The sequence below is a fragment of the Elephantulus edwardii genome, unplaced genomic scaffold (genome assembly GCF_000299155.1).
Source record: "Elephantulus edwardii isolate Elephantulus edwardi_28Jun2011 unplaced genomic scaffold, EleEdw1.0 scaffold00176, whole genome shotgun sequence".
NCBI classification, from domain to species: domain Eukaryota; kingdom Metazoa; phylum Chordata; class Mammalia; order Macroscelidea; family Macroscelididae; genus Elephantulus; species Elephantulus edwardii.
This window is the reverse complement of record NW_006399926.1, coordinates 3,088,795-3,116,287: the sequence shown is the minus strand read 5'-3', so window position 1 is coordinate 3,116,287 and position 27,493 is coordinate 3,088,795. Positions and strand designations below refer to the sequence as shown.

The 27,493-nt window shown below is 56.5% G+C and overlaps 2 protein-coding genes across 3 annotated transcripts; one reads left to right on the top strand and one right to left on the bottom strand.

Moving 5' to 3' along the window:
- Window positions 1-677: 677 nt before the first annotated feature.
- ZBTB7B (zinc finger and BTB domain containing 7B) lies at window positions 678-15,064 on the top strand. Of its 2 annotated transcripts, XM_006895825.1 has the most exons (4): window positions 678-707; window positions 865-965; window positions 12,770-13,929; window positions 14,285-15,064. In XM_006895825.1, the coding sequence occupies exons 3-4, from the start codon at window positions 12,776-12,778 to the stop codon at window positions 14,748-14,750; spliced, it is 1,620 nt and encodes a 539-aa protein (XP_006895887.1). In that variant the 5' UTR covers window positions 678-707; window positions 865-965; window positions 12,770-12,775; the 3' UTR covers window positions 14,751-15,064. The 2 variants fall into 2 exon arrangements, with proteins under 2 accessions (XP_006895887.1, XP_006895888.1); XM_006895826.1 differs by lacking the exons at window positions 678-707; window positions 865-965 and adding an exon at window positions 8,883-8,927 and having other exon boundaries at window positions 14,285-14,750.
- A 1,669-nt stretch (window positions 15,065-16,733) lies between these two features.
- On the bottom strand, window positions 16,734-27,487 carry DCST2 (DC-STAMP domain containing 2). The gene is made up of 16 exons (XM_006895917.1): window positions 27,426-27,487; window positions 26,930-27,222; window positions 26,600-26,770; window positions 26,200-26,301; window positions 25,761-25,958; window positions 25,098-25,163; window positions 24,433-24,646; window positions 24,117-24,274; window positions 23,201-23,365; window positions 22,278-22,445; window positions 22,039-22,139; window positions 21,087-21,217; window positions 20,411-20,538; window positions 19,688-19,781; window positions 19,452-19,592; window positions 16,734-16,830 (listed from the first exon to the last, which is right to left on the bottom strand). Exons 1-16 carry the CDS (start codon window positions 27,485-27,487, stop codon window positions 16,734-16,736), a joined length of 2,289 nt encoding a protein of 762 aa, XP_006895979.1.
- Window positions 27,488-27,493: the final 6 nt, after the last annotated feature.

The window sequence follows — 27,493 nt, the reverse complement described above, 5'->3', positions numbered from 1 at the left end:
CTTAAACTCTCACACCCTTCCTTCATGAGATGCTAACCCTACAGTAGCCCCTCTTGGACAAGTGGGAGCCTCACATTGGGGCGCTCGGTTGCCCGGCCACTGCGGACACTGCCCCCTCCCCCTTCCCCTCCTCCAGGTTTCTGGCCAGCCCCTCGGCTCCGCCCCCTCCCTGGCCGAGCACAAGGCGGGACTCACTGGAGATAGGCGTGTGTTAAGGCCAATGGGCAGGCGGGGCGGTGGAGCATAGGGGGCGTGGCAATATAGCTGCGGAGGGCTGGATGGGCCGGAGGCGGGGCTCAAGTTAAGGTGGACTGGGAGAGATAGGGGCAGGAGAAGAGCAGAGAGAAAGCCAGAGGGGGAGAAGGACCGCGGCAGGTGAAGGGAGAAAGAGAGAGCAAGAAGGAAAGAAAGAAGGAAAATAGGAGGGTGGGAAAGGCTGGGAGCCCAAAGTAAGAGTCCGGAGGAAGAGAGCAAAAAAAGAAGGAAAGGATCCTATTTGCGCCCTGCAAGGACTAGCTGGCCGAAGGGGTTGAAGTTTATGTCCTTATTGGGCGGAGGGAGGGGGGAACCTCAGGGGGGGCGGGAGAAAAACCAGGAAGTGACAGAGGGTGTTGCTAAGGGTTGGGGGGGGAGTTTAAGGGGTGGCAGGGGGCGGGGGGAGGGATGGGGGGAAAGCAAGCAGGAGGACAGGTGAGACAGCAGGACAGGTGAGGCGGGCCCTGAGGGGGGGGGCGAGTGGGAGCCAGGTGGATGTGCGGCACTCGTCGGCCGAGGGGGGGCGGGCGGCAGGAGGAGGCAGAGGGCGGCGGAGGAGGAGCCCCCCAGCAGCGAGCGGCGAGCGACTGACCGCGGCCTTCTGACCAGGACCGGAGCAGGGCCCCAAGCCCCCGGGCCTGGCGGGGTACGCATTTTTCTTCACCCCGGGTGCCTCAGCAGCTACATCCAGCGGACCCGACGGCCGAGAGGTGAGTGTACCCCACTTTTGTCTCCTGGCTTAGGGTCTCTCGAACTCGAGACTACTGCAGTGTCCTTCGTCCGTCCTGTAAGGGGGATCCCACACACACGCATGCAGACCAGATTCCCACCACTCCTCTTCCCCGTGCCTTCCCAGCACCCGAATTGTGGAAATGGTTTTCCACTGGGAGGAAGAGTAGAGAAGGCACTCGGGCTACCCCCTAGCCCCGGGCGGAGGGTCCCCAGAAACTTTTCATTGCACTTCTCCGGGAATCAGACAGACTGGCGTCTCCAGGATGGAGAGGTGAGGCGGCGCTGAGCGCTCCCTGGTCTCCTCCGTGACTTTAGGGGGAGACCCCGACCAGAGCGGTTGAGGGAATGGAAACGCTGACCGGCTCTAACTAGGACAGCTCGCCGCCCCGCGCCCCCTGGCGCGGCGGGTTGGAGCGGGGCCAGTCGTCTGGGGGGTGGGGGGAGCCCCGGAGGAGCCGCGGCTCGGGGGAAAGTTACCGGCTGGACTATTCGGTTTCTTGCGCTTCCCGAGCCGCGCTGTCTCTCCAGCGGTGGAGGGGCTCGGCGGCTGCCTCCGCGCGCCATACAGCCACCCCCGCGCTCTGCCGTCCCTCCAGCGCGCTCCCTCCCTTCAAGCGCCAGAATCCCACCGCCACCTTTTAGGAGGCTGCTCATGCCCCCAGAACCAGGGAGCGAGGTTAGGTGGATTTCTTCCCACAGCGCCCCACTCCACCGCTGCCGGCGCACCTGCCCCTGCCCCGGGTGGGGGTCGCTACTGTGTTGTTGTAGAACTGACAGTGAGCGCCGTTCACAGAGGGCTGCCATTCAAAGGGGTGGGGGGCGCTGCTTTGAATGCCCACTTTTCTCTCCTTTCTCCCACCCCACCCCAAGTGAGAGAGCGACGTGTCCCGGCCAGAGCAGGGGGGGGCGGGAGTAGGGGGGGCGGCGTGGGCAGCGGGTTGTGCCCGGACACGTGCCTGCCCAGACGCCCCGGCCCTGCTAGTGTTTAGAGAGAGGGCGGGTCCCCTGCCCCCCGCCCCGCACAACCCCCACGTATCAAAGGGCAGCTGAAACGTGGTGAGACCTCGGGGCGCCCTGGGGGGCAGGAGGGGCGGGGAGCCTCGGTCTGGAGCAGGGGAGGGGCAGAGGCTCCGGTGCTAGCTGACCCACAGGAAACGAGCGCTGCTGACCTAGTTTGGGACACCGGAAGTGGGTGCTAGGGAGAGGGGGAGACCGGCAGGCTGTCCTGGCTTCCGGGCCAGGTGGAGGGCGTTCTTGAATTGACCCCCGCCCTAACGCCTTGGAGACCCCTGGTTGCAACTACGAATGGGAATGAGTCAGCGCAGCAATTCCCCCTTCCCCCTACTTAATCCGGGTGGAGGGAGGTAGTTTGTCAGGGGCAGGGGGAACCAGACTGGACGGTGAGGGGTTAAACAAGGATGGGAACTCCCTGTTCCCTGGGGGAGTGTGTATGTATAGAGGGGGAGTGAGATCTGGAAGATTATGGGGTTGCCTTCTGCTCCTCTCCACTCCAGGTGCTTTGGTCACCCCTATACCCACCTGGCACTACAGGAAAACTGGCAAGCTAGAAGGAGGTGGGCATTGGATTGGGAGGAAAGAGTGGACATAACGAATGCTGGACTAGCCTGGAAAGGGACGTATTTGTGACTGGGTTTAGTGTTCCTCCTTAGTGGTGACTGGGGAGAAGAGCAGGGGGCTCCCCCTGGAGCAGCTGATGAAACAAGGAGAAATCTCTGTCAGTGCCTCCTGTCCCTGACCCCCGGGACCCCAGCTCCCCCAGCGTGCCTCTGTTACATGGTTGCTGTGGGCACGACGCAGCCTCCTGGCACCCCCAGACGCTGTCCCTTCCCTTGGGTACCACACCCCCCATCCTTGGGGCAGGGGTCAGGAAGGGGTTAATACCACCAGAAAGGGGCTCTAGGGAAGAAAAAAGGCAGTGCCCACTTGGCTCAGGTGTCAAGGAAGAGAGGCCTTGCACTAATGGGGCACTCATCACTACTCAACCCTGGCTCATATGGAGCCCATAGTCTAGGAGACAGGTGCCATCTTTTCCCCCCTTACCCTTGGTGCCCCCTGGCACCCAGGGCCCCCAGCTCCTCCTTGGCCTACTGCCCGCCCTGGGAAGGCACAGCGGGCAGCGGGGGCTGGGCTAACAATGCACCATCAGGCCCTTTGTGTGCTTGCACTTGGCACCCTGGGGAAGGGTGGGGGAGGGCCCCCCGGGCATAGGGGGTGGAGTGCCTCTAGGGTGGGGACAGTAAGGGCTGGGGGAGAAAAGCAGAGAATGAAAGCAGGTGGGGAGGAAAGGGAAGTAGGTCAGATAGGGTGCTGGCCCCCCATTCCAAGCCAAGGCTGAGAGAAGTAGCTTCTGACCCTGTGACTGTCTAGATGGCATCATGCTGGTGCCTGAGGCACAGCCTGAAACTGGGCATTTGAGGTCAGAGGTCACTACCCAGGGGACTACTCAGATGGAAGAAGCCTGGCTTGGTATTACCCCTGTCTTGGTTGCCGAAAGGCCCAGTTCTCCTGGCTCAAGGCCGAGGCCCCAAGATGGGTAGTGAATGGGCTGCAGGCAGGGCACTGCCCTCTGATAGAAGCCCCTGGGCCTGTTTCGGGGCTCCCTCCCTCCTGCCTGCTTGGCTCCCCGACCTTCCTGAGATTTAAGACTGCCCTGCTACAAGGCCTTGGGACCTAGGCCTGTTTTGGCCTACAGCTGAAGAGAAGGGTGGGGGAGGAAGGTGGGGACAGGCATGGGGATAGGACCCTGGCATGGGGTGTGCCTGCTCTGGCCTCTTCCCCCTCCTTCTGCTGAGTAAACTCGTGAGTAAACTTGACGTTTTGCCCGGACAGTTTGAAGTTGCCTCGCCGCCCCCCCCCCCCCCAGCCCTGCCAACACAGGCGGCCAGGCGCCAAGACGGGCCTGGGGGACTAGGGGGAAGGAGACTGTCATCCACCCTCCAGGGCTTCAGAGGAAGCAAGAAAGACCCCTAGCCAACCAGGCCCAAGTCTTGACTGGGGCCTGTGAGTGTGTCTTTGAGCCTTGGGGATTCCAGGAAAAGCAGGTCTTCTGCCCATCCTGACCTTGCCCTCTCTACCCAGTGTTGCCACCTTTAATATTGAAGGGAATGACACTACCTTTAGCAAATTCCCCAGGGAAATCAGAGAGGGGTGTCCTTTCTGCTCTATTCCGTAGCTTGCAGTAGGTGAGAGGCTGGTGGTCTTAGCATTTTAGCTCTCCCTTGAGGCCTCCCAGCTGCCATGGCCTCTGCCCTAGAGAACAGCAATCTTAGTTGCAAGCTTTCTTCCTTGACCCTACACCTGAGCCTAATCTCACCCGTACCATACCACACTCACCGTCAGGCCTGGCCCTGACCTCCCCAATCTCTTCCTCTGCCTGATGGCATCTCTAAAAACCGGTCACCCTTCAGAGCACCCCAGCCAGCAAACACCTGTGCCAGATCCAAGCATTACAGACTGATAGCAGGAATATGGAGCCAGTAACTCACGCAGGCACATCAGTTTGCTACCACTTGACGTCATTAATTTCCTCTTAAGCTTCCCTTGGCCACCAGAATGAGGTGGGGGGTGCCTTCCCAGACTCTGCCAGGCCTCAGAGCGGGGCTCCCCCAGGCCCTTGCTTTCGACCTCATGTCTCTGGCTTCAGTTTCCTTCCTGTTTCCACTGCCCCCCCTCAACTCCTCCCCACCCATATGCCCCTTTCAACAGACATCCTCTCCTCCTTCCTTCCTCCTTTCCTCCCCTCCCTCGCTTGGGAAAAGGGGTCCTCTCCCCACCATGGATCACCAAGCCTTTTACTTCTTTTTGAACAGTTTTCTTAGAGATTTGTGCCCAAGTCTATTGCCTTTCCTACTCCTTCAGCAAGGTTCTTGGGGTGAGGAGCACAGGTCAACTCAAGGGAACTACAACTCCCAAGACACATGCAGAACAGTTGTGGTGCATACTGGGAGTTGTAGTTTACCTTGAGCTCAATTTGGCTGACTCTGGAAATGTTTCTGGATGGGGGTCAAGGTCAGGGCTGGAACAGGTTAGAACATGTGTACCCTTTACATCCCCCTTACTCTTATCATCCCATTCCCATATGATATCATGTACCTGTGATTGACATCCATTGCTACTGCTGAGACATGCTGTCAGTTCTTACTTATAACCCCACCCAAGAGATGCCCCACACCCTACCCTGCTGTCCCTGACAGGGGTGAAATGGAGGGGCCCTGTGAACTCCCTCCCTGCCCCCTGCCCTCTGGGCTGGTTCCCTCCCTTTATGGGGATCAAAGGGCAGAGAACAGCCCCACCTTACTCCCTCGAAGACTTCAGGCACTAGGGCTCTGAGAAATTGCAGGGACTTTGGTGCCCAAGCATATGCTGGCGCCTGGTGGCTGGGAGAAACATTGGCCCCCACCCTGGGGAGGGGAACCTCCACTCCAGTAACTGCTCATCAGGCTGTCATAACCTCCTGGGCTCTTTGGAGGCCCTGACTCGAATGCTGCCTCTGGAGGAGGTGTTTTGAAAACAGGGTCTTCAGCCTTATCTGTAGGCTTGGGGACCTGGGCCCGCCTGGCTGGCACCAAGGCACAGGGGTGACCCTCCCCCACCCCAGGCCCACAATTGGCATGGGCGCTGGGAGCAGGGGGGTAGGAGGGAGAAGAGGGCAGGACTGCCAGCATCCTGGTGGGTAGGTGCCAACCGGGCCGGGAGCTGGTGAGGGGCAGCAGGCCAGCGGCATTGAGCCAGCAGCTGTTGGGGGAAAAGGGGAGGAGTAGTTTAGGGGGCATTTCTGAGGTCCCCCCTAGGCTAGCAGGACTTTGATGGTCCAGCGTCTGGGAGACACTAGAGTCCCCTCATTCCGGGAATCAGAGACCCCAGGAGTTGTTTAATTGAAAATTTGTGGCCTACCTATCTCTGGGCTCAGAGCCCTCCTGAGTTGCCCCTCAGGCCCAGGCGGGTCCCACCCAACCGGCCAGGGTGTCAGTGGCTTGCGCAAGGGGTGGGGCTAGGCGCTTCCCAGCAGATGCCCCCTCCCAGCTCCTTCCTCTTTCGGTGCCCACAGCTACCCCCATCTGTCCACCCACCTCAAGCTGGTTCTATCCCCCTGATCCCCCTGGCCATTGGGGGCTGGCACGGGTGCTGCCCCCTGGCCTGGTTGGCAGGGGCTGGCGCCTGGGCGAGGAACTGTGGTATGTGAGTGGGTTTGGGGTGAGGCTATGGGGAGGGCGGGGTGCCGCCATGCCCAGCCCCTGAGGGCCCCAGCCCAGTACAGGGTGGGGAGAATTCGGCCAGCACACAAGGGGATTAGGGGACTTGCTAGGGTTTGGAGGGCCTCTTGTGGTCCCCTATCCCATATGCCTTGAAGGGTTGGGACCTGGGCACCTGTCACCCCTGGCACTGACTGTCCAGAGTTCCCCTCCTCCCTCTTCGGGCCACTGCCACCTCTTGTCCCCTCCCCTCCCTTCTTCCTCCTCCAGGTCCCACCTCCGGCAGCCTCTCCCATTGCTCCTCCTCACCTCTGTCCTCCTGGACTGTCCCAGCTCCTACCTTTCCTACTCTTCACCTTTTTCCCCTTTAGGACTGAGCAAGGACAGGCGGGGGTGGGTACAGCTGGGCTTGGGGCATCACAGGCAAAGGCTCCGCAGACTCTTGGCCCTCTCCCACGCTGCAAGTCCTGTAACCCCTCCCTCCTAGCTTTGGGGTGGGGGGGGCCAGTACCCAGAGGGTTAAAATTGTATGGGGGAGGGGCTGGGCCAGGTCGTGGGCGGCCCCTTTGAAGGAGGGAGCTGGAGCTGGGGAACAGACACCCTATCTGCCCCCCAGCTGAGACCTCCCCCACCCACCCCTCCCTACCTGCTCCCCCCCAGGGGCCAGAAGGAGTTGCCGGCTAGGCCCCTTGGCGTTCAGGTGAGTAGGCCCAGCTCTGGCCTGGGAGATCAGGCCCCAGGGGAGGCTTGGAGGCCTAGAACTGACCAAGGGTCAGAGGGAGACTGAAAAACAGGCTAGGAAGAGAGTGTCCAAACTCCCCTGGGGAGATCTGGGAGACTGAGGGTCAGAGCTACTAGAGTGCAAGAAAACTTCCCAGCCTAAGGAACCTAAAGACGATCAGAGGAGGCAGAAGGGCCTGCAGGAGCCGAGCAATTGGCTTGCAGGAGGTTGGACAGGCTGGCAGAGAGCCGGACTCCAGGGATCGGGCTGGGGTGTCCTCTGGGGCTGGGGGGCTCAGGTTTCTGCTGGTGGCTTGACGGGTGTGGGGTTACCAGCCAGCTCGGTTACCCAGCCGCCTGCCGCCGATGACTCTGGGCTGGGGGGAGGGGGTGGGCACAGGGCAGACCCTGGCACCTTACGTGATTTCCTCACACCCTGAGGGGAGCTGCCACTGCCTAGGCAGACCCTGTGGGGACTCCTGATGGTCACAGTCTCTCCAAGTGAACAGTGGCCTGACCCAAGGGTGGCCCTTTCTGGGGAAAGTCCAGTAGCTCCAGGGGCCTGGAAACTCTGACGGGCAGAGACACAGATTGTCCCCCCACCCCCATCCCACATCCGCTCTTATTGCACCCCCTTCCGCCACCTTCTCCATAAGTGGCCCCTAAATTTTGGTCTCCATGCTTCATCTAGTAGGGTGGCATGGTTGACTTAAATGTGGTCATCCCTTGGCTGACCTAGGACTTGGCAGGCCCTGATTTCATTTCTCTGCCCTTTCCTATCTGCCACTGCCCCATGCCTGAGAAGAAGAGAAAGGATACCCAGGACTGAGAGGAAGTGGAGGAAGTAGGCTAGGCACCACGAGAAGGAGAATGGAGCAAGGAAAGGAAGGGAGATCCTAGGGTGATGATCCCTAGGATGGGGCCTCAGGACATAGATGTGATAGAAGGTGAGGAACCTTTCAAGGACCAAAGGCATGACAGTAATGGAGGAGTCTCCGACAGGGGCTACAAGGGCCCAAGAAGGAAGGTTGCCTGGGGACAGGCAGAGGCTGAGGAAAGAGTATGAAGGGTGATTGAGGCTGAAGACCAAGGGGTACCCAAAAGTAGAGAGGAGAAGAGTAAGGAAGTTTGGAGTAGCCTTCATTCCTTTCTCCCCCATCTCTCCTCTTCCTCCTATTTCCCTTGATGGAGCTGGGGTGCTGTAGTCTCAAGCAGGTGTCACGGAAAGAAAATGTAGGGGATCACTGAGTTCCCTTTCATTTCAGGAGCCCCTGTGCCAGGAATGGGGGATTTTTTGGGGGGGAGAGACTTAACCCCCACAACACCGGGAAGCAGCCTACTCCCCTTGCCTCCTTCCCCCTTCTGGCTTGCGGTCTCTCTCTTCCCCGCCTCCCCCCAGGAAGTGTGAGTGCTGGGGGTGGTGAGGTTAGGAGGGGGGAAGCGACATATGGGGGATGGGGAAGGCAGACCCAAGTTTGGGGGGGCTGCAATGCAGAGAGAAGGAAACCTTAAGTGCCAAGGGCATCCCCAGGCAGAGGACCTCTTCTTTGAAGCCCCTCCAATCCTCCAGTGGGATACAGTTCAGCCCCTGCCTTCCCAACTGGGCAGTCCAGATGGTTGCAGCCCCTGGGCCCCAGAGGCCCTGGAAAGGGGTGGGAGAAGCTTGGAAGCTAGGGTTCCTGGGTCCCTGAGGACTTTGAACTGTGTCTCCTATTCCCTCACTGTCCCCTGGTCCAGCCACAGGCCAAAGCTCTGACTTCGTGCAAACTTCACTCGAAAAAAACAGGAAGAGAACCTGAGGCTGGAGTTGGGGTGGGGGCTGGTGGGGGTAGAAAGGAGAAAGAAGTTAGGGGGAGGGGCACTGGCAAGGAAGCTGGAGCTTTGGGAAGAGTCTCCGGTCTCTCCATCACCCCTGGCAGGAGGACATCACAGCCTGGTCCTCTCTGTGCCCTTACTCCTGGAGAAGCCAGACCAGGTCCCTCTCAGGCTCTCTGGCAGAGCCTGGAGGTGGGGGCGCCCACTTTAGCCTGGGGAGGGGGGTGCTGTGTGTGCCTGTGTCTCAGGCCCATATCTATTTTCTCCGCCACTAATCCTGGTTCCGCCTGCTGCCCCCCACACTAAGCCTCACTCCCCTAATCCCCAGGGTGGGGGGAAGGGGGCCAGCTTTACTCAGCTGCCCCATTCAGGGCCTCCTATCCCTGCCCTTCAGCTGGCTCTAGCCAGCAGTGTTGGCCCGGGTGCCCCCCAGCCCTGCACTGGACACTGCCTGAGGTCAGCACCTGGAAAGAGTTCCAATCTCCTTTTTCTTTCCAAGTCAGGGCCAGTGCCCTCTACCTTTTGAGTTCTTGGTGGTGGTAGACACACCCTGGCAGGTGCTCTTGGGCACTGAGGGGTAGGAGATCGTGGCTCCTACCTTTGCTTCCCCCCAACCTTCCTCTCCCCTAAATCTTTCCCCCACCAAAGATGAGGCAGGCTTGACTCAGGGCCCAGTTTCAAGAGAGCTGCCCACCGGCCTGGCCGGTCTAGCAGGACTGACAGTGAGGGGAGCCTGGGGGGGTGGCGGGAAAAGGGGGGAGTGATGGGGCGGGGCCCTCAGTTCTCCCCCTACCAGGCAAACAGACCAAACAGACCTTGCCTAGTTCCCTGGCACAGCTGCCCCCCCCACTACACACACCCATGCCCACAAGGTCTTAGCAAGAGGGGGCATGCCAGGCTGGGTGGAGATGGGCTGTCCTCATGGGGCGTCAGGGGGCTGGGCCCTCTGGGATGCAGAGGTGGGAAGGGTGCCCAAGGTAGGGTGGGCACCCTGGCAGCAGTACCACACCCTGGCATCAAGAAGGGGAGGCATCACCCCACCCATCTCTCCCAGATGATGGGGCTAGGAGTGCCCCCTTGGCCTGGTTGGCATCAGTGCAGCTCCAGGTGGCATCTAAGTTGGCATGAGTGTCAGGAGCACTGGGTAAGAGCTGGGGGAGTTTCCCAGAAGCTGTAGAACTGTAAGAACACCCTCCCTTCCCCACATGTGTCTTCTGCCTCTCCCTACCATCTCTTATGCTATAAGCTCCTCCTCCTCCATTGCCACCTCTTAGCCAGAGGCATTGGAGTTGGGCCTAAGGGGTTAAACACCCACCCTTGCCCAAGCCGCTCTGTGAGTTTCATGGTGAACCAGCCTAAGCCTGTGACCTGACAGCAGGGTCAGCCAATCAGCACCCCCGCCACATCAAGTTGCTACAGAGACTGGCCCTGGGGTGGGAGAAAGGAGGAGGGCTTAGCAGCGGGAATGGGTGGGGTGGAGAGGAAAGGAGTGAAAGGGATGGGGTGAGCCACGTGCCTGCGGGTGCCCAGCTCTGCCAATGGACTGGGAGCCTGGCCCCACCCATCCCCCTCAGGAGGGACATGATCTGCTTGGGCTCAGGAGGGTGCTCACTGCTGCTTAAGTGGCCACTGATGATGCTTGCCCACCCAGGTTTTGTTTGCTTCAAAGGCCTGAGGCCTTTTACCACTTGGACCATTTGCCCAGGACCAGTAAGGGAACCACGGAGAGCTCCCAGGATGCTTGGAGGTCAGGGAGAGAAGTGGTTTGGGGACTTAGGGTGGGAATGAGTGGGCTAGCTAAGGAAACCTAGGTGTGGCTTACAAGCACAGACAGACACGTGGATGCTGCTCACGAAGGCGTCCTTGCAGAAGCCAGCCCTGGCAGTCCAAGAAAAGTGGCTGGCATAGAGATAGAGACAGTGCTGCTCTGTAATCCCAAAGAAATCTGGGGCCCTTCACCGTACCCTCATCCCCCAAAACACCTTCTTCCGTCAGCCCAGGCTGAGCAGCTACTGGAAGTGGCCAAAGGGACATTGACAAAATGTGGAGGATCATCTGGGTTGGCTTTTAATATTACAGAGGAAATAGGCCTCCTCAGAAAGGAAGTGACTTATCCAAGGTCATGGAGCTGGTAGTAACCTGGCTCCCTCAAGTGATCTGAGGGAGGGAGGTCGACCCGTTTCCTGCCCTCAAATGGTTTTCTCAGTAGAGGCCATCTATATAGTGAGCCTCACCCCTGTGTTAGGCCTTCATTTATCTCCCTCCTCCCCTAGGTCTTAAGGTTGAAGGAAAGACATGTTTATTAAGTATGTACTGTGTGGAGCAATGGGCTTGAGTATGTCAGAGATTGTGAAGATGGCACAAGTTAGGACAGGGTTCAGATCTATTGTTCATAGGGTCACTGTGGTTCGTACTAGACTCAACAGCACCTAAGAACAGCTATGTGTCAGGTATTGTACAGCAAGCACATGGTCTCATTTAACCCTAGCAATCGGGTGAGATTATCACAGTTGTAGATGCAGAACAAAGATCCAAAGTTAAATCACGTTTTAGATTGCAGAGCTGATCAAAGAAAACTAAATTTTCAGATTCAAACCTGGCTGACCCCAGAGCTCTACTCTTTCCAGCTCTAACACTGTCTCCACTTGCTCCAGATCCAAATGTCAGGGCTAGAAGACTGGACCCTAGGGCCTTCCACTCCCACCCCTCCTACAGCTGAGGAAACTGAAATTCTGAGAGAAGTGACTCTCCCAAGGTCATTCAGCAAGATAGTAGCAGAGCTAGAACGTGCCGCCGGTCTCCCCCTTTCCAAGCCAGCCTTCTTCCTCCCAGTCTATTGGGCTTGCTGCTTCTCTGTCCTCCTGCTAGGTCTTAAGAGAGAAAAGAGGAACAGGTGAGACACCATGAGCCTGCTTGCTGGAATGGAGAGGTGGGGGGGAAAGTCTCCAGGAATGGGTAGGGAAAGGAGGTGATGGTAGCAGAGGGGGTGAGGGAGTGGTGGAACTTGGCCTATTGGCAGTGGGGGAAGGGGCCGGGGTGATGCTTATCTGTGCGGGGCAGGAAGCACCCGAGCCAGCACCCCAGCAAAGGGTGGCTGCTCCTTGGCCCCCATGGGGGAGGGGAGGATGTGAGGGGGTGCTACTGGGAGTCGTGTTTCCCGTTTGGTCTCTACTAGAAGGGAGGTCTAGAAGGAGAGATGAACTTTTGGTGGTGGTGGAGAGAGACTTGCAGAGAAAGAGGGTGTTCTTGTTTGCATAGTGTTTTACAGTGCACCAAACGCGTTAGAAAGATAACTTGAGTTAAAGGGCCTGACTGTGCTTGGCCTCGAGTGCCTCATGGTCCTGTGTAAATCTGAATTCTCTCATTGCCCTTTTTTTGGGCTGTGAGGAGATTGTCTTGCATAGACTGCTCCCCAGTGCATCAGATGGCTGAGGCCCACTGCTACACAGACCCAGAATCCTTTACCAAATTCTTTAAGCCTGAACCTGGATGCGGGTGTCCTAACTCCCAGTCAGGTGATCCTTCCAGAAGGGTCAAGTTGTGGCAGATGATCCAGATGAATTTCTAGGAAAAGGCCAGAAAGACAAGGCTTACAGTCCAATAGTGCCACGGCTATGAACACTGACTCTGCCAGCTGCCTGGGTTTGAATCCTGTTCTGCTGCTTTGGAAAGTCACTTTACCTGTCTGAACCTCAGTTTCCTTGTCTGGAGAATGTATAATTGTCCTTCAGAGGGTAGTGCAAGATTCAATGGGTGTACGTAGAAAGGAGCACTGTGGCTAATCACGGCCACGAACCAACCGTGGTTTGAATAACCAGTGACTGAGGGAGAAGTCTGGCAAGCTGCTCCTGGAAAGATTTCAGTCTCAAAAACAGAGGCAGTTCTACTCTCTCCCTGTAGGGTTGCTGTGAGTCAAGATCAATTTAATGGCATACATGTGATCTCTCCATAAATCTTGGCCAGTGCTGCTGTTCCTTCCCCAGGCCCCCTCAGAGAGCTGTGTTCTTACCCTCCTCCTCTGCTTGCTCCTGCAGGAGAAGATGGGGAGCCCTGAGGATGACCTAATTGGGATTCCGTTCCCAGACCACAGCAGTGAGCTCCTGAGCTGCCTCAATGAGCAACGCCAGCTGGGCCACCTCTGCGACCTCACCATCCGGACGCAGGGGCTCGAGTACCGCACTCACCGGGCTGTGCTGGCTGCCTGCAGTCACTACTTTAAGAAGCTCTTCACAGAGGGTGGTGGTGGGATGGGCATGGGGCCTGGAGGTGGTGGGGGGGCCACAGGTGGAGCCGGGGCTGGTGTGTGTGAACTGGACTTTGTGGGGCCAGAGGCTCTGGGTGCCCTGCTCGAGTTTGCCTACACAGCCACGCTGACCACCAGCAGCGCCAACATGCCAGCTGTGCTCCAGGCTGCCCGGCTGCTGGAAATCCCGTGTGTCATCGCTGCCTGTGTGGAGATTCTGCAGGGCAGTGGACTAGAAGCTCCCAGCCCTGATGAGGACGACTGTGAGCGGGCCCGCCAGTACCTGGAGGCCTTTGCCACAGCCACAGCCTCCGGAGTGCCCAATGGTGAGGACAGCCCACCGCAGGCACCCCTTCCGCCACCACCACCACCACCACCTCGGCCTGTTGCCCGCCGCAGCCGCAAGCCCCGAAAAGCTTTCCTGCAGACCAAGGGGGCTCGGGCAAACCACCTGACACCTGAGGTGCCAGCCATGCCCACTCACCCCATAACCTTCGAGGACGAAGAGGCAGTGGGCAGAGTAGGCAGCAGTGGTGGCAGTGGGCTAGGGGACAGCTACAGCCCTCCTGCAGGGACTGCCTCACCCTCTGAGGGGCCCATGAGCTACGAGGGCTATGAGGGTGAGGAAGAAGAGGAGGAACTGGTATATCCCCCCAACTATGGGCTTTCACAGGGTGGCGGGCCCCCGCTGTCCCCAGAGGAGCTGGGCTCGGATGAGGATGCTATCGATCCTGACCTGATGGCATACCTAAGCTCCTTGCACCAGGATGCCCTGACGCCAGGCCTGGACTGCCAGGACAAACTGGTGCGAAAGCGCCGCTCACAGATGCCACAGGAGTGCCCGGTCTGCCACAAGATCATCCATGGGGCCGGCAAACTGCCTCGTCACATGAGGACCCACACGGGCGAGAAGCCCTTTGCCTGTGAAGTCTGCGGCGTCCGCTTCACCCGGTGAGCACCCATCAGGGAAAGGGGCCCTGGGTCAGGGAGGAGATTATGAGAGTTAAAACGTGGAAGGAGGCGGTTCTGGAAAGGAATCGAGTTGGGAGAAACATTAGAATAGGGAGACCAGTAGTATAGAGGAGGAGGATAAATAACGCCGGACTAGAGGGTGGATTTAGAGCATTGAAGGGGGTTTAGTGTTGAAAAAGCCTGAGCTAGAGGCAAAAGCTGACAAGATAGCAAGGGTATCCTGGGGGTAAATAGGAAGTACATGGAGAGATGAGGAGGGGGACGAGGCTGGGAGCCAGGCCAGAGTGAGGCCTTTCTGAACACCTCCTTGGCCCCTCTCTCCCACCTGCGCCAGGAACGACAAGCTGAAGATCCACATGCGGAAGCACACAGGAGAGCGCCCCTACTCCTGCCCGCACTGCCCAGCCCGCTTCCTGCACAGCTACGACCTCAAGAACCACATGCACCTGCACACAGGCGACCGGCCCTACGAGTGCCACCTGTGCCACAAGGCTTTTGCCAAGGAGGACCACCTGCAGCGCCATCTCAAGGGCCAGAACTGTCTGGAGGTGCGCACACGGCGGCGCCGCAAGGATGATGCGCCACCCCACTACCCACCACCCTCTACTGCCACGCTGTCCCCTGCTGGGCTCGATCTCTCCAACGGCCACCTGGACACCTACCGCCTCTCCCTGGCTCGATTCTGGGAGCAGTCAGCCCCCACTGGGCCCCCAGTCTCCACTCCAGTGCCCCCTGATGAGGACGACGAGGAGGGGACACCCAACACGCCTCAAGCTGAGGGAGCCATGGAGTCCTCTTAAAGAGGGACAGGTGGCCTGGATGGAGCAGCACAAGGCCGGGGACACCCATGCCAAGCGATGGGAGCAAGCAGGACAGACAGAGCTGGGGCCAGAGGCGCTGGGCCTTGCTGGCATTGGAATCCCTCCTTCCCCACCGGCGAGCCCTCATTCCAGTTCCAAGCTGAGGTTTTGGGGCAAAGGCTCACCAGATTGGGGTGGTCTCCAAGGAGTCATACATACGATATGTATATATTTACAGCTCTTTTGTAAAGGTGGGGTTCTTGTCCCAGCTGCTCCTGGGGAGTAGAAGCAATAATGTATTTCTGATTCATGGGGTCGCTCTTCGGCTATGCGGGTTTCTAGGGGTTGGGGGGGGCTTGGGACCAAAGCCTTGCCCCGCCCCATACCCCCTTGGGGCTCTGGCTGTGTAGGGGGGTGAAGGATTGCCCCTCCCTTCTAAGACCCCTCCTTCCTAGTTTCTGTTCCCTTTTCCTGGCAGTGAATTATGCAAAAGGGGGCAGCGACGGAAGGGTAAAGTGGGGGGAGCAAGGTAGAAGCTTGAAAGACTAGGGGGACTGGGCCTGTAAGGAAGGAGCCATCCCAGTCCCCTCCACCCTGCTCCCAGCGCTGAGTCATGGGGTCCAGGAGAAGAAGGGGGTGGGGTGGCCTGATTGGCTCGCCTGCCCCTGGGGGCAGCGGGAGGGGCCCCGCCCAGCTAGGGGAGCTGCTCTCTCTCTCTCCTCCCCTCCTCTCCTCTCCCCTCCCCTCCCTGCGTCCCGTCCCCGGGCAGGGAATGTCTTGTTCCCGCCGCTCCCTCCCTGGGGCCAGAGGGCAGGGCGGGCCCTACCCTCTTCTCCTCCCCCCAACCTCCTCCCCGCCCAGGTGCGAGCCGGAGCCGCCGCCACCGCTGCCGCCCCTGACTCACGCCGCCCCCGGGCTGGCGGGGCACAGGGTGTGGGACGGGGTGAGAGGTTGGGGGGAGCCTGGTGGAGCGCGGGCCAGCCGGCGCCATCTGGTGGCCGTGCCCTTTGGTGGCGCGCACCCCCCTGGCGACGGCTCCAAGCCGCAGGCTTCACTCACCTCAACCACTCCCATTGCAGAGTGGCGCCCTTTGTCACTGCAGTGGGCAAATAACTTCACGCTTAGCCTCTGGGAAAGAGGGCTGCGGAGCTGTGGGAAAGGAGGCCTTTTCCCGGATCCTTGCAGCCCAGGCTTCCTGTTGGGTAGGGGAGAGTGATCCCCTCACTTCCATTAGGATCGAATCCACCCCGTTCTGTACATAGCCTCTTCTGTTGGTCTCGTTGAAATCTAGTTTCAGATTTTTAACTCTCCAATTTTGCTGGGGGTGGAGGCTGTCTCCCTCCTCCCCGTCCTCGCTGGGTGCTGGACCCCTGTTGCGGCCTGGGCGCTGCCTTGCACTATTTCCCCTCCCTGGCCTAGCGGTTCCTCTCCCTCCTGAAAGGGGCAGGTTCAGGGGCCCGGTGCTCTCCCTCCCTCCTTCCCTCCCATGCACCCCCATGCCCATTTGCACAGCTGCCCAGGTACCCCCAACAATGGGGGGGGTGTCACAGGGAGGGGGTAGCGGGACCAGTCCCTGTATCTATTTAAAAAAATGATGATGTAATATATTAGGGGGAGGTCGGGTTGCCCTGGGCCTCATCTTAGCATTTCAGGTGATGGGGGGAGCCCAGGGTTGGGGAGACCTGGGGCCTAGCCTCAGGGAGTGAGGACAGAATGGCCTCCCTCCCTCTCCTTGGCTTTTCCAGTCAGTGCCTTAAGGGGGGAGATAATCTCCCCTCTTCTGTTCCCTTACCCTCCTCCCCACCTCGGGTGTAAGCGACAGGAAGAAATAATAATAATTTAAGATTCATACTTGTGTCCACCTTTGGTTCTTTTATTTGAGGAATGGATGAGAGGGATCAGAATGAAGGACAAAGGCGGGATGTGGGTGTGGGGTTGGGGGCAGTCTGAAGTTCACTGTTCCAGGGCCGAGAATTTATGAGGTCAGTGGTGTTGAAAAGTCACGGAAATGCTAGCAGACTGAAGGGATTCGGGTAGAGGCTGCTGCCTCTGGTAAGGCACCTTGTCCTCATCCAGGTCACTAAGTGAGGAAAGGAAGCAAGCTGGCCAGCCCATCAACACTTTTCATAGATGCGTTCTTCCTCTAAGGCGTCTGTGAATATTCTTCTCCTGTCACTTACCTGCCACTCCTGCTCCAGAAGACCTACAAGACCTATCAGCCCAAGGCTATGGCTCTCTTGAGTTGAGGCTGAAGCCGAGATAGGCAAATGCAATAATGTCCCCAAAAGATCATACCTGTTTAAGACTCAAGCTGCCCCCTCTGCCATCCCAGCTTTCACTATCCCTGGGCCCTCTGGGACATCTGAAAAGAAAACTTTGCTTCCCCTTCAACCTCTAGACTCTTCTCTGTCTCCACTGCTCTCTTCACTGGAAAGGGTCCACTTTCCAGTTTTCTTTGCAGTCCTACCGAGTGGGGGCAGCTGGTTCTCAAACCCAGCTGGCTCATGGTGTTTTCAAAAACCCTCAGCTTCTATGGCAGCAACCGCACAGGTGTAACTTCAGGTCCCCAAACACCCTGCCATGATCTTCAGGGTGTGATACCTCACTCTGAGTGCTTGAGTGGTCCAGCAGTCTCCTCAGTGGAGGACACATCCAACTTTGTCACCTTTCTCTTCCTTGGCCCTAGTGACCCTCACCACCTCTGCTCACACTCAGACAACTCCCTCAGACTTGGCCTCTCATTGGGTTCATCCAGGACTCTTCTCCCAGCTACAGCTTACTTTCTGGTCCTGACACCTCAAGACACAGACTCAGGACTGTCTCCCAGGCGTAAGCCCCTTCTCTTATTCAAGGCCAGTAGTCTAAGAAACTGAAGATGCTCTACTTTTCATCTTGTTCTCACACTGACCTGCCCAGAAAAAGCCCTCACCCTTTTCAATCCTGTTCATAGTTACTACGTTTGCTCCAGAAAACCGCAAGCTATGCCCACTGGAGCCAATGTTAAGGTTTTCAACATCATTTGGGCCTTTAATGCTACTTGGAAATCCCACAAGCTCCCTGGTGAACTTCTTTGCACACTCCCAGTGGCAGGTATTTCAACCTCCACCACCCACTCCTTAAACCTTTATTCTACTCCCAGCCACCCCCTCCTTCATCACTCACTCAGCAGGTGTCCTTGCCACCTAATCCCCACACAGAAGAGAGGCCACCAACCAGGCTGGGCCTGACTCAACTCTGCTCAGCTCCTGTAGTCTTCCTCTCTTGCCTTGGGTTAGCCACCTGTCCACCTAGTCCTAGATCTCACTCCTCCTGTATCCCTTTTAAATGCACTTTCTTTTTCACTTCTCAAATGTTTAATCTCCCTATTGTGTTGTTAGCTGCCATCCAGTACACTTGTGGCAACTCTGTGGACATAGAACTGCTCCACAGAGTGTTCAAGGTTGTGACCCTTTAGAAGATTTGCCAGGCCATTCTTCTGAGGCACCTCTGAGTGGCTTCAAACTGCCAATCTTTCAGAGGTTAACTGTTTATGTCACCCAGGGACTCCTTCAAATTCCCCTGCTTGTTCTTGGATAAAGAAAAAGCAAAAATAATCTGGTGCTGGGTCCTCTCCGAGCTATTTTTGCTGTGTGAAGCAAAAGTCTTTATGAGAGTCTCTTTTCACAGTCACAGCAGTGACTACTAAAAGGTCACGTTTCTCACAACAGTGATACAGGAGCCCCTTACTCTGTGTGAGTCCTCTCCTCTAGCTACCCCACACACAATCCACTCTGATCTGGGTTTTACTTTTGCAATGCCATGAAAATCATTCCCATAACCACTCCAGTAATTTCTCAATTCTTCAATGTCAATTTCTCAATGTCTTCAGTCCTCATCTGGCTTGGTCTTTTCATGGCATGAGATGGTAATGCTTTCTTAAAGTCTCTCTTTCCTTGGTTTGGGAGGGAGCTGCTTTGGGTTCCGATCCTGTCTCAGTCTCCTCTCCCGTCTCACCTTCCACCAGGATAATCTATCTTCTCCTACAATCTCTAAATCAACAATCCCCAAAGATTGTTGGGCTCTCTAGTCCGGAGCCCTGCCCCTTTCCAACTACCCTCTGGGCATCTCCAGCTGGATGCCCTTAGACAGGAGCTCTCAAAGGTCTCGAACGGAACCAGTTCTCCTTCCTGTTCCACCACAGTGCTAAGCACAGAAATCCATTCTGCCATTCCGAGGGCCTCCATTCTGAGGCCAGCCCTAACTTCTGGGCTCCCTGCCTCCCGTTCAGTCTCCACTCTGCCTTCTTAGCTTGTTGTCCAAGAAGACAAATGTGAACGTGCCACTTTCCACCTAAAATCTTCAGATAGCAAGAAAGGCCTTACTCCCATCTGTCTACATCTTAACTTCCAACCTTATCTCCCAACATTCTCTGAGGTCTCCCCACCCAGACATACCATCCTCTCTCTCCCTCTCTCCCCCTTAGGCTCTATGCTCTTGGATGTCTCACATTCTTCACACTCACATGACTCCCCCTGGAATGCTATTCTCTGTCTTTGGCCTAACAACCACCTCATTGCCCCTGAAAGAGCCCAGCCCATTTGTCACCTCTTCTGTGAAGCCTATCCAAAATTGGTTGGTCTTCATTTGTCAGTTGCTCCGTTCCCTGATTGGTGGTGCCTGCTGCAATCATTCCCCTTAGAGATCCTCTACTCCTTAACTCACCTGGACTCCTCGCTGGAGGCTGAGGAAATACTCCTGCCTCTTGCATCTTGGAGCTGTGGCTGCAGTAGCCACTGTTTCTTAGGGTCTTCTTCTGGAGCTGAAGGCAGCCACAGAGGAGAATGCTCCTCATCACTGGAGTCCCTGCAGAAGACTCCTGTCTCAATGACCCAGAGAAGTCACTAGTCCTCCTGTCCCCGTCCCAGGCTCCAGCCACCTCATGTCCCTGGAAGACTCACAGCTCTAGGTCCAGCTCCGCCTGGTAGGAGAGAGGAGATGCACACACAGAACAGGTGTTGCCCAGGAGACGGAAACAAGTGGTGCAGAAGAGACCTGGAGGATCCCGGGAGGGTAGGAGGTGGATGTGAACTTAGCCGCCCATCCATTGGATTAGCCAGCTTCCGGTCTTGCGTTTCCTACCCTGACCACAGCATACTGTCTCCCACAGGGGGCATAACCAGGAGATGGTGACAGGGCCACTTGCATATTAATCCTGTTTCATGGAGAGAGTTAAGAATGGAGGAAAGGAGGAGCTCTGGTGGTGTAGTCCACAGGAAATTGTGCTAACTCATGGGTGGGCCCTCTCGGGCCTTTTAGACCCACCAGCAGCTCCTTGGGAGAAAGACAGGCAGTCTCCTCCCATGCAATTTGTAGCCTCAGAAAACCCATGAGAGGGTCAGCGATGAGTCAGTTCGGTAGGCAGCAGTGAGAGTGGAGGAAAGGAGGTACCTGGGGATTCCTTATAATTAAGAACGAGCAAAAATAACACACACACACACACACACACACACACACACACACACACACACACACACAATTCAACCAGCAGAGTAAGGAAGGAGGATACGATAGGTGGCATAGAGGAGTCAATAAGAAAGAACTTTTTTTGGTCATATGCAAATGTGGTGAGTCTCAGCAGAGAGAGACATGCTGGGGGGGGGCAGTGTGCGAGGATGTCTCACCTCGGCAGCCTGGGGTACTGCAGGACACAAAGTTCTCCATGTCCGCTTCATCATGGGACTGCCCACAGCCCAAGCAGTACGCCTGGTGTGACTGAAAGGGACTGAGAAATCGAGCCAGGAAAGGGAACCTGAGGAGAGAGGCCCCAAAATGCTAAGGACAATCCAGTTGGTCTAGATCACCAGGAACCCTTTCCTGCTCTCCAAGACCAACCTCTAAACAAAGGGTTGGCCTTCCTGCAGTCTAACACCCACCCCTCTGACTTCAGCAACCACCTCTTGGCCTCCCTATCTCCACTCACCACCCACCCGGGAGAGTTCTCACCACTTATTCTCCTTCTGAGGGAGCTCTGGTTGCCTGGCCCATAGGGAGCAGTACAACTAACTCCAAGGTCGTGTTTCTCTGGTGGTTCAAATCCACCAGCGCTCCTCAGGAGAGGACAATCTCTCATGCAATTTATGCCTCTGAAAACCAGCTATGAATCTCTTCTCACTTAACAGCCATGACTTGTCATTTGTTTGTTTTTAATTCTCTTCTGCGGAGTCGGAGTCGCATGGAATGAACACCAACTGCAACCAAGCAAATCGTTTGACCCTCGGGCAGGGCGGTGAGCCGCTCTGACCTCTCACTCTTACTCTGTCCCTCATGAGGAACGTGTGGGGCGGACTGTGGGCTCACCGGCTGCTGAGCACATGGAGGACGCTCTTGGGCTCCTCGTCAGCCACCCGCCGCCTCACTGCTCGCTGCAGGGCAGAGGACTGGTTGACTCGGCGACTCAGCAGTATGTTGTACAAGTAGGAAATCCTCTCCTGGCAGAGGGGAGATCAGGAGTGGGTACCCTTGATCCTCGTTCTCTAAGTTGCTGGAATATTCTCTGTGCTTCCCACCCCAGCTGTCTGCCTTTTCCTTCTGTCCAACTCCTGTAAATCCCTCTGGGCTTGACTCAAATGTCCCTTCCTCTGGGAAGCCTTTTGGACCCCTAGGTGGAATTACTCACCCTTCCCTCTGGGTTTTCAAAGTCCATTATTCATTCTTTAACAACAACAACAACAACAACAACAATAACAACAAATTCTGAAATTGTAATGTCTGTTAGAGTCTGTCTGACTGTCCCAGGCGGGTGGCTCCAGGCTGTGTCTGGGTCATCCTGGCATCCTTGAAGCCTGGCATAGTGACTAGCAGACAGGAGAGCCTCAGTAAATGAATAAACAAGGGAGCTCTGGTGGCCTAGTGGTAATGAGCTGCACTGCCACCCCAAAGGCATGTGGTTTGAAGATGGGAATCTCCTCTCACGAGATTTACTGCCTCTGAAAATCTGTTGGAGGATCAATCAGCTGTGAGTCAACAGTACACAACACCACCAACAAATAAATAAACGAATGGCAGGTGTCCATCCACACTTTAACAGGCCAACTCCGCCAATTCTATATGGTTTTACCAAAGCTTTTGAGGAAGCCCTGCCTCAAGAGGCAGTGACTCTCCCAATCCTCTGTGGAGTCCAGGTACCTGCAGGCTCGACTACTGGACAGAAGACTGGGGCAGTTGAAGTTCCCCAAAGTCAAGGCAAATGGCCACAGTTTGGCACCTTAGGGGTAGGGCAGGGACCAGCTGTCCACTGTGGACCCCTTACCTGCTCCCGGGATGGGTAGTAGGAGGCACAGATGAGCCACCGCAGCCGGCTGATATAAGTACCAAATAGAGTGACGAAGAAGCAGAGGCCATACATGCTGCCTGGAGCACAGAGGCACAGTCTTCAGCACTAGTGGCCACAAGGTACCAGCCACCCCAAGACTGACCTTCCAGGAGCCTGTGCCCCTCCTGTTCTGAACGCCACCCATTCCCCAATGTCACTAGGGGTGATGCTGGTACCAATGACTATGTAACTGGAAGGTTCAGGCTCCGAGGGGCGTAGGAGGCAGCGTTTGGACAAGACAGTGATGTTGCCTTGTTGCAGAATGTTAAATGCCGAAGCCAGATCACGAAAAATCTTCCCAGTATAGCCTTCCCCTTCCACAGTTATGGAGATCAACACAGGGCCTGGCACAAAGACACTGTGTGAAGGATGTTCGCGGCAGATACCCACTTCCTTCTGCAGGCCAGTGGACGGTCCCCAGGGAAGGTCCACACCCTTAGTGAGGGACATCTGATGCCCAGACACACTCACGACTCTTGACATCTTAGATTGGCACCCCGGGCCATCTGGATGGTACTGATACCAGCGTGCTCAAACCACCAGATCTGGGGTGACCTTTTTTGTCAGTGGCCTCCACGACCACCCAAAGCAGTTATGTGTTGCATTTGCCTGAACACTGACAGTATAGCAGACACTGGATTAAGTGTTTCATTGTTTTGGGGTCTTGCTTTTTCTCTTGGACCTCTGGTGCCGAGAATTAGATCAGTTAGACCTGGTGGTTCATGGCACCTTCTCAGTCAGTGGGCTACCAGGCACTCAACACTCATCATCTCAGAGGCCCGTGGTTACTACTAGTAGCTTATTTGTCAGAAAAGGAGATAAAAACTCCGAGAGATGAAGCAGTTTGCTTACAAGGCGTCAGTTGCTAAAAGGGCAGAGCTAGCATTTGAGCTCAGGCCAGCCCAACTCTTCTGCGTGGTTTTGACTATTTGGATGTTCCTTGCTAGTTACTAGTTAGATGTGGGACAAAATCAGGGTTTGGTGAATAACAGTAATGAGGACAGTCAGTCACCTAGGGTCGAGAGTGGGAAAGAGGAAAAGATACGGGAGGATGAGGACCAGGACACCCGGGCTTCAGTGGGGCGGAGGGCACACTCACTACGGGCCACAATCTCCCCCTGTAGGTGGTGCTGGGCCAAGTCGAGCACCCAGAAGACCGCATAGTCCAGGAAAATCAGGAGCAGCACAAGGAGGAGCTGTCGAATGAGGCTGAAGAGGGCCAGAATGTAAAATATCCGCTCCCAGTGGGACAGAGAGAGCGAGCCTGGGTGGAAATGGGGTACTCAGAATGCTGCCTCCCCACGCCTGCCTACCGGACCTCGGATCCTGACTGAGTTTGGATGTCCCTTTGATCTTTGGAACCCAAAAAAAGGTATGAGGCAGGGAGCTCTGGTGGCATAGTGGCAAGAAGCTGCACTGCAATCCCAGAGGAGAGTGGTTCGAATCCACCAGATGCTGTGCTGGAGAAGGAGGGACAGATACGATTTGACAGTACACACACAAAATAACGAAATTCTAAAAAATATTAAAAAAAAAAACCACCCAAAAGAAGGTGTGAGGACCCATGAGCAACAGTGAAAGGGGGTGTCACTATCTCAGGACCCTCCCCCTTGGGGCAGCTAATCCCTTTACCTGGCTACCTACTTACTCACATGAGTCCTCTCACCCCGACTGCAGATCTGTCAGCCTTCCTGCCCCACTCCTCTCACCCAAAGACTTTCCAATCTCACCTCCCCTTCTCCATAGCCATGCCCTACTGTCCTTCTGTCCTGACTTAGGGTGCTCCAAAAAGTACCACCTGCCCCTTTTCTCCATGTCTGTTTTCTTTATCCAGACTGCGGGCTCCCCCAGACCAGGGCTATATCTCCCAATCAACCTGACCTTTACGGCACACCTGGTTTCTTTCTCCCCTCTGGCTCTTTGGGTGCACATGAAGTCAGGCTAAGGCAGTGGGCCTGGGGGTCAGGGGCTGGTATTATCCCTCAGAGCCCCCTCCTCCAGTCCCATGCCCTCACCAGGTTGGATGTAGTAACTGGCCTCATGTGCACTGAGCGGCAACACCGTGGGCAGTCCAGCCATGGAGCGGACAGCCTCCATGCGCAGGAAGCGGCTGGTGATGTAGATATTGTCAAAATTATCCCAGTTCAGGTAACAGTACCGGTAGAACAGGGCTCTGGTGGGGGTAGAGTGCTCATGAGGTCCCTCCTCTCAGAAGCCCTGGCTGGACCCCACAGGGACTTCCGCCCTCCCTCCCCCTCCCTGCAACTTCAGCCTCCCAGGAAGCCTAGGGGAGGTGTCTCTGCACCCACACCCTCCCTGTAGCGCCCTCACTGGAGGTAGAGAAACGTGAGCAGCAGAGGTGTGGTGTAGCCCATCAGCACCAGGGCTTCTCGGATGTGGTGCAGCTTCAGGCTGACAGCCTCCTTGATGTCCAGAGCAACCTGGGACAGGCTCCGAGAGGCATTGAGATTCACAGAGAAGTGATGGGTGGCTGTTACATTGAATTCAAATTCCTGACGCACTCGATTAATCATCTTCATCACCGCTGGGGTCCACAGGTCAGGTAGGGCGTGACGTGAGCAAGGATTGTTAGAAAGGGGGGGGGACCCTGGCACAGCCCAGATGTCACACTACTCAGAATAGCCAGGGACTCCCAGGCTAAGCCTCTGCCTCTCTGTGCCATCGCCACTGCATCTCAAGCCCCCGGCCCACATAAGGATGCCCCATAAGGATTTGAAAGTAAATTGGTGAATGACCTCAACAGCCCGCCCTAGAAGACAGGGGACCTAGCTCCTGCCCTAAAAGCGAGCTTTAGTGAACTTCCCCTGTCAGCTGTCCTCCTCCTCCTCACATGGATGATGGCCGGCCTGGAGAACCTCTTGAGGTTCCAGCTCTAGAATTCTCGTCCATGGACTGGGAGCCCTCCTGGCGGGGCCTCATCCACACAGAGCTGGGGGAGGGGGGACACCCAGCAGGAGGTGGGAGGGGCCACTCACGGGTTCCAATAGTCTTGCGCAAAAAGGGCTGGATGTACTTGGGGATGATGCAGAACACCTGGGCCACTGAGCGACCAAGAGGTATCAGGAGGAGGGCCAGAAGGCCAGCCAGCCCTCCCGCCTCCAGAGACCTTCTTTTAATGGGAATTCCTTTTTAAGTTTTGGGTCTTCCATTGTCCTGTCCCTGTGGTTCCTCTACACTGGTCCACCCCTCCCTTTCGTTGTTGTGAGTTGCTCTGAATAAATTCCAAGTCTCCATGATAACCCTACATATACAGAGTAGAACTGGACATAGAATTTTCAAGGCTGTGATGTTTCAGAAGCAGATGGCCAGGCTTGTCTTCTGAGGCACCTCTAGGGGTGGGTTCCCACTGCTAACATTTCTGCTAGTCATTCGGTTGTTATGTGTCACTGAGTTGGAACCAATCATAGCTGACCCTCCCTGGTGGATTTTCAGAGTATATTAATTGCACAGGAGGAAACGAGCCATCTTGCTCCTATGGAGCAACTGGTGGATTTGAACCATCTGCCTTTAGGTTAGCAATGCAGCTCATTTCCCCTGTGCCACCAGAGCTCCCTAGTAGTCTGCGAGCTCATCTATCAGTCTACTGCTTAACCCTCCTGGTACTTGGAGGCTCCCAGGTGAGCATCGGATTTTCTCACCGCTGACAAGTCCACAGAGCACCAGCTTGAAGGGCATAAGCACATAGCACAGGTGGTAGGCCTGCGGGATGACCTTCATGCAGTCGTCCTTGGCATTCTCGAAGATCCCAGAGCACTTGGAGTAAGGACTGCCCAGCTCTGAATTGCACACGTCTCCAATGTGCAGAAGCCAGTACCACACACTCCGCAGGGCCCTGGCTGGGGATGGGCATGAGGCTGGCATCAAGGGCTAGAGTGTGGCAGTATCTTTTCAAGGAGCCGGGAACATCAAGCCCTCCAGAGAGGCGGAGACCTGTGGTCAGTGCCCGGATATGCTTGTCCAGGGAGTACTAGTCAACTCCCAGGAGAGAGTGAAATGGCCTGGACACAGGTGGGGCAGAGAGACAGGGGCATTTTACAGCCACCCCATCCCCAAAAAATGATATGCATGCATGCTAACCTATATGCTTTACCCCATCGATGATTGAGCGGAAGAACTTTCTGACTCGGTCAGCCACCTCTTTGGCCTTCCGGGCTATGGCTTTAATCTTGTTCAAGGCACCTGAAGGGGAAGGTCAAGGGCATGTGGGGGCCCCCTCTTCTAGAGCCTGGATTCTCACCATCACCCATGGACCAGGGAGTGGAATGGAGGCAGCCATCCCAGAGGTGGGGTGCCTGGGTGTTGGGATCTGGCTATGGAGGAAACCAGAGAGCGAGGCTGAAGGAGCCACTGAGACCAGAGGACCCTTTCCAGGCCCCAGATGCTTTGAGGTTGGAACCCAGTGCCAGAGAGAGGGATGAAGCCAGGAGACCGTACAGCACACAGGTTGGAGCCCACAGGCAGGGCGAGGACATCTTACTGACAAGGGGCTGCTTGGCCCGCTGCAGCACTTGAGCGGACTGGTTCAGGGCCAGTTCGGCCCCACAGGCCACAGCCTCACTGGCACGGGTGAAGTTTCGCAGGGTGTTGGCACAAGGGCCTTGTAGGACCAACACAAAGGCAGCCACCAACAGCAGTGTCCGGCCCTGCTCTGAGAAAGACCTCAATCAGAACCAACACCCAGCGCTCGGCAATAGACACAAGCCTCTTAAAGAAGGATTCAGAATATTTCCCTCAGCCCACTCTCCCCCAGACCTCCTCTTTCACCCCAGCCCAAAGACCTAGTTGTCCTTCCCAGTGCCAAGCTTACTGGAAAATGCCTGGGGCAACAGCAGGAGGACACTGACGCGGACCTGGCGAAAGAAGCCCATGCCCAGGCCAAGGAAGGCAGCCAAAGAGAGGGTGCCCACCAGGCAGCCCCAGGGGCTGCGCCCTTCCACCAGCAGCTCTAACAGCCCATAGGCTGTGGCCAAGGACAAGCCCAGGGCAAAGCCTGCCACACTGCGGACCACAGTCTTTGACATGTTAGGCTCCTGTGCCCCAAAAGAGGGCATAATGTCCCTCAGGACTTCATACGTGGCTGCTAAGACCAAGAGTTTGCCTCTCCCAAGGAGATGCCCATCACATTCTGGGGCTCTCAAAGGATCCCGGAATGTCTCACCATATCCTAAGATTCCAAAGGGCTTTTCATTGTGTGTCCTTGGAATTCCTTCACCCAGTTCCAAAGGCTGGGGAGGGGACAAGTGGGGCTGTAATCTCTTTCCTTAACAAAAGTAGAGGGATCAAAAGACACATAGAGCTCAGACCCAGGCTGTGGGTGAGGCAGCAGAGGAGCCCCTTCTTTCTGCCACCAGAGCCTCTCATACATGAACCA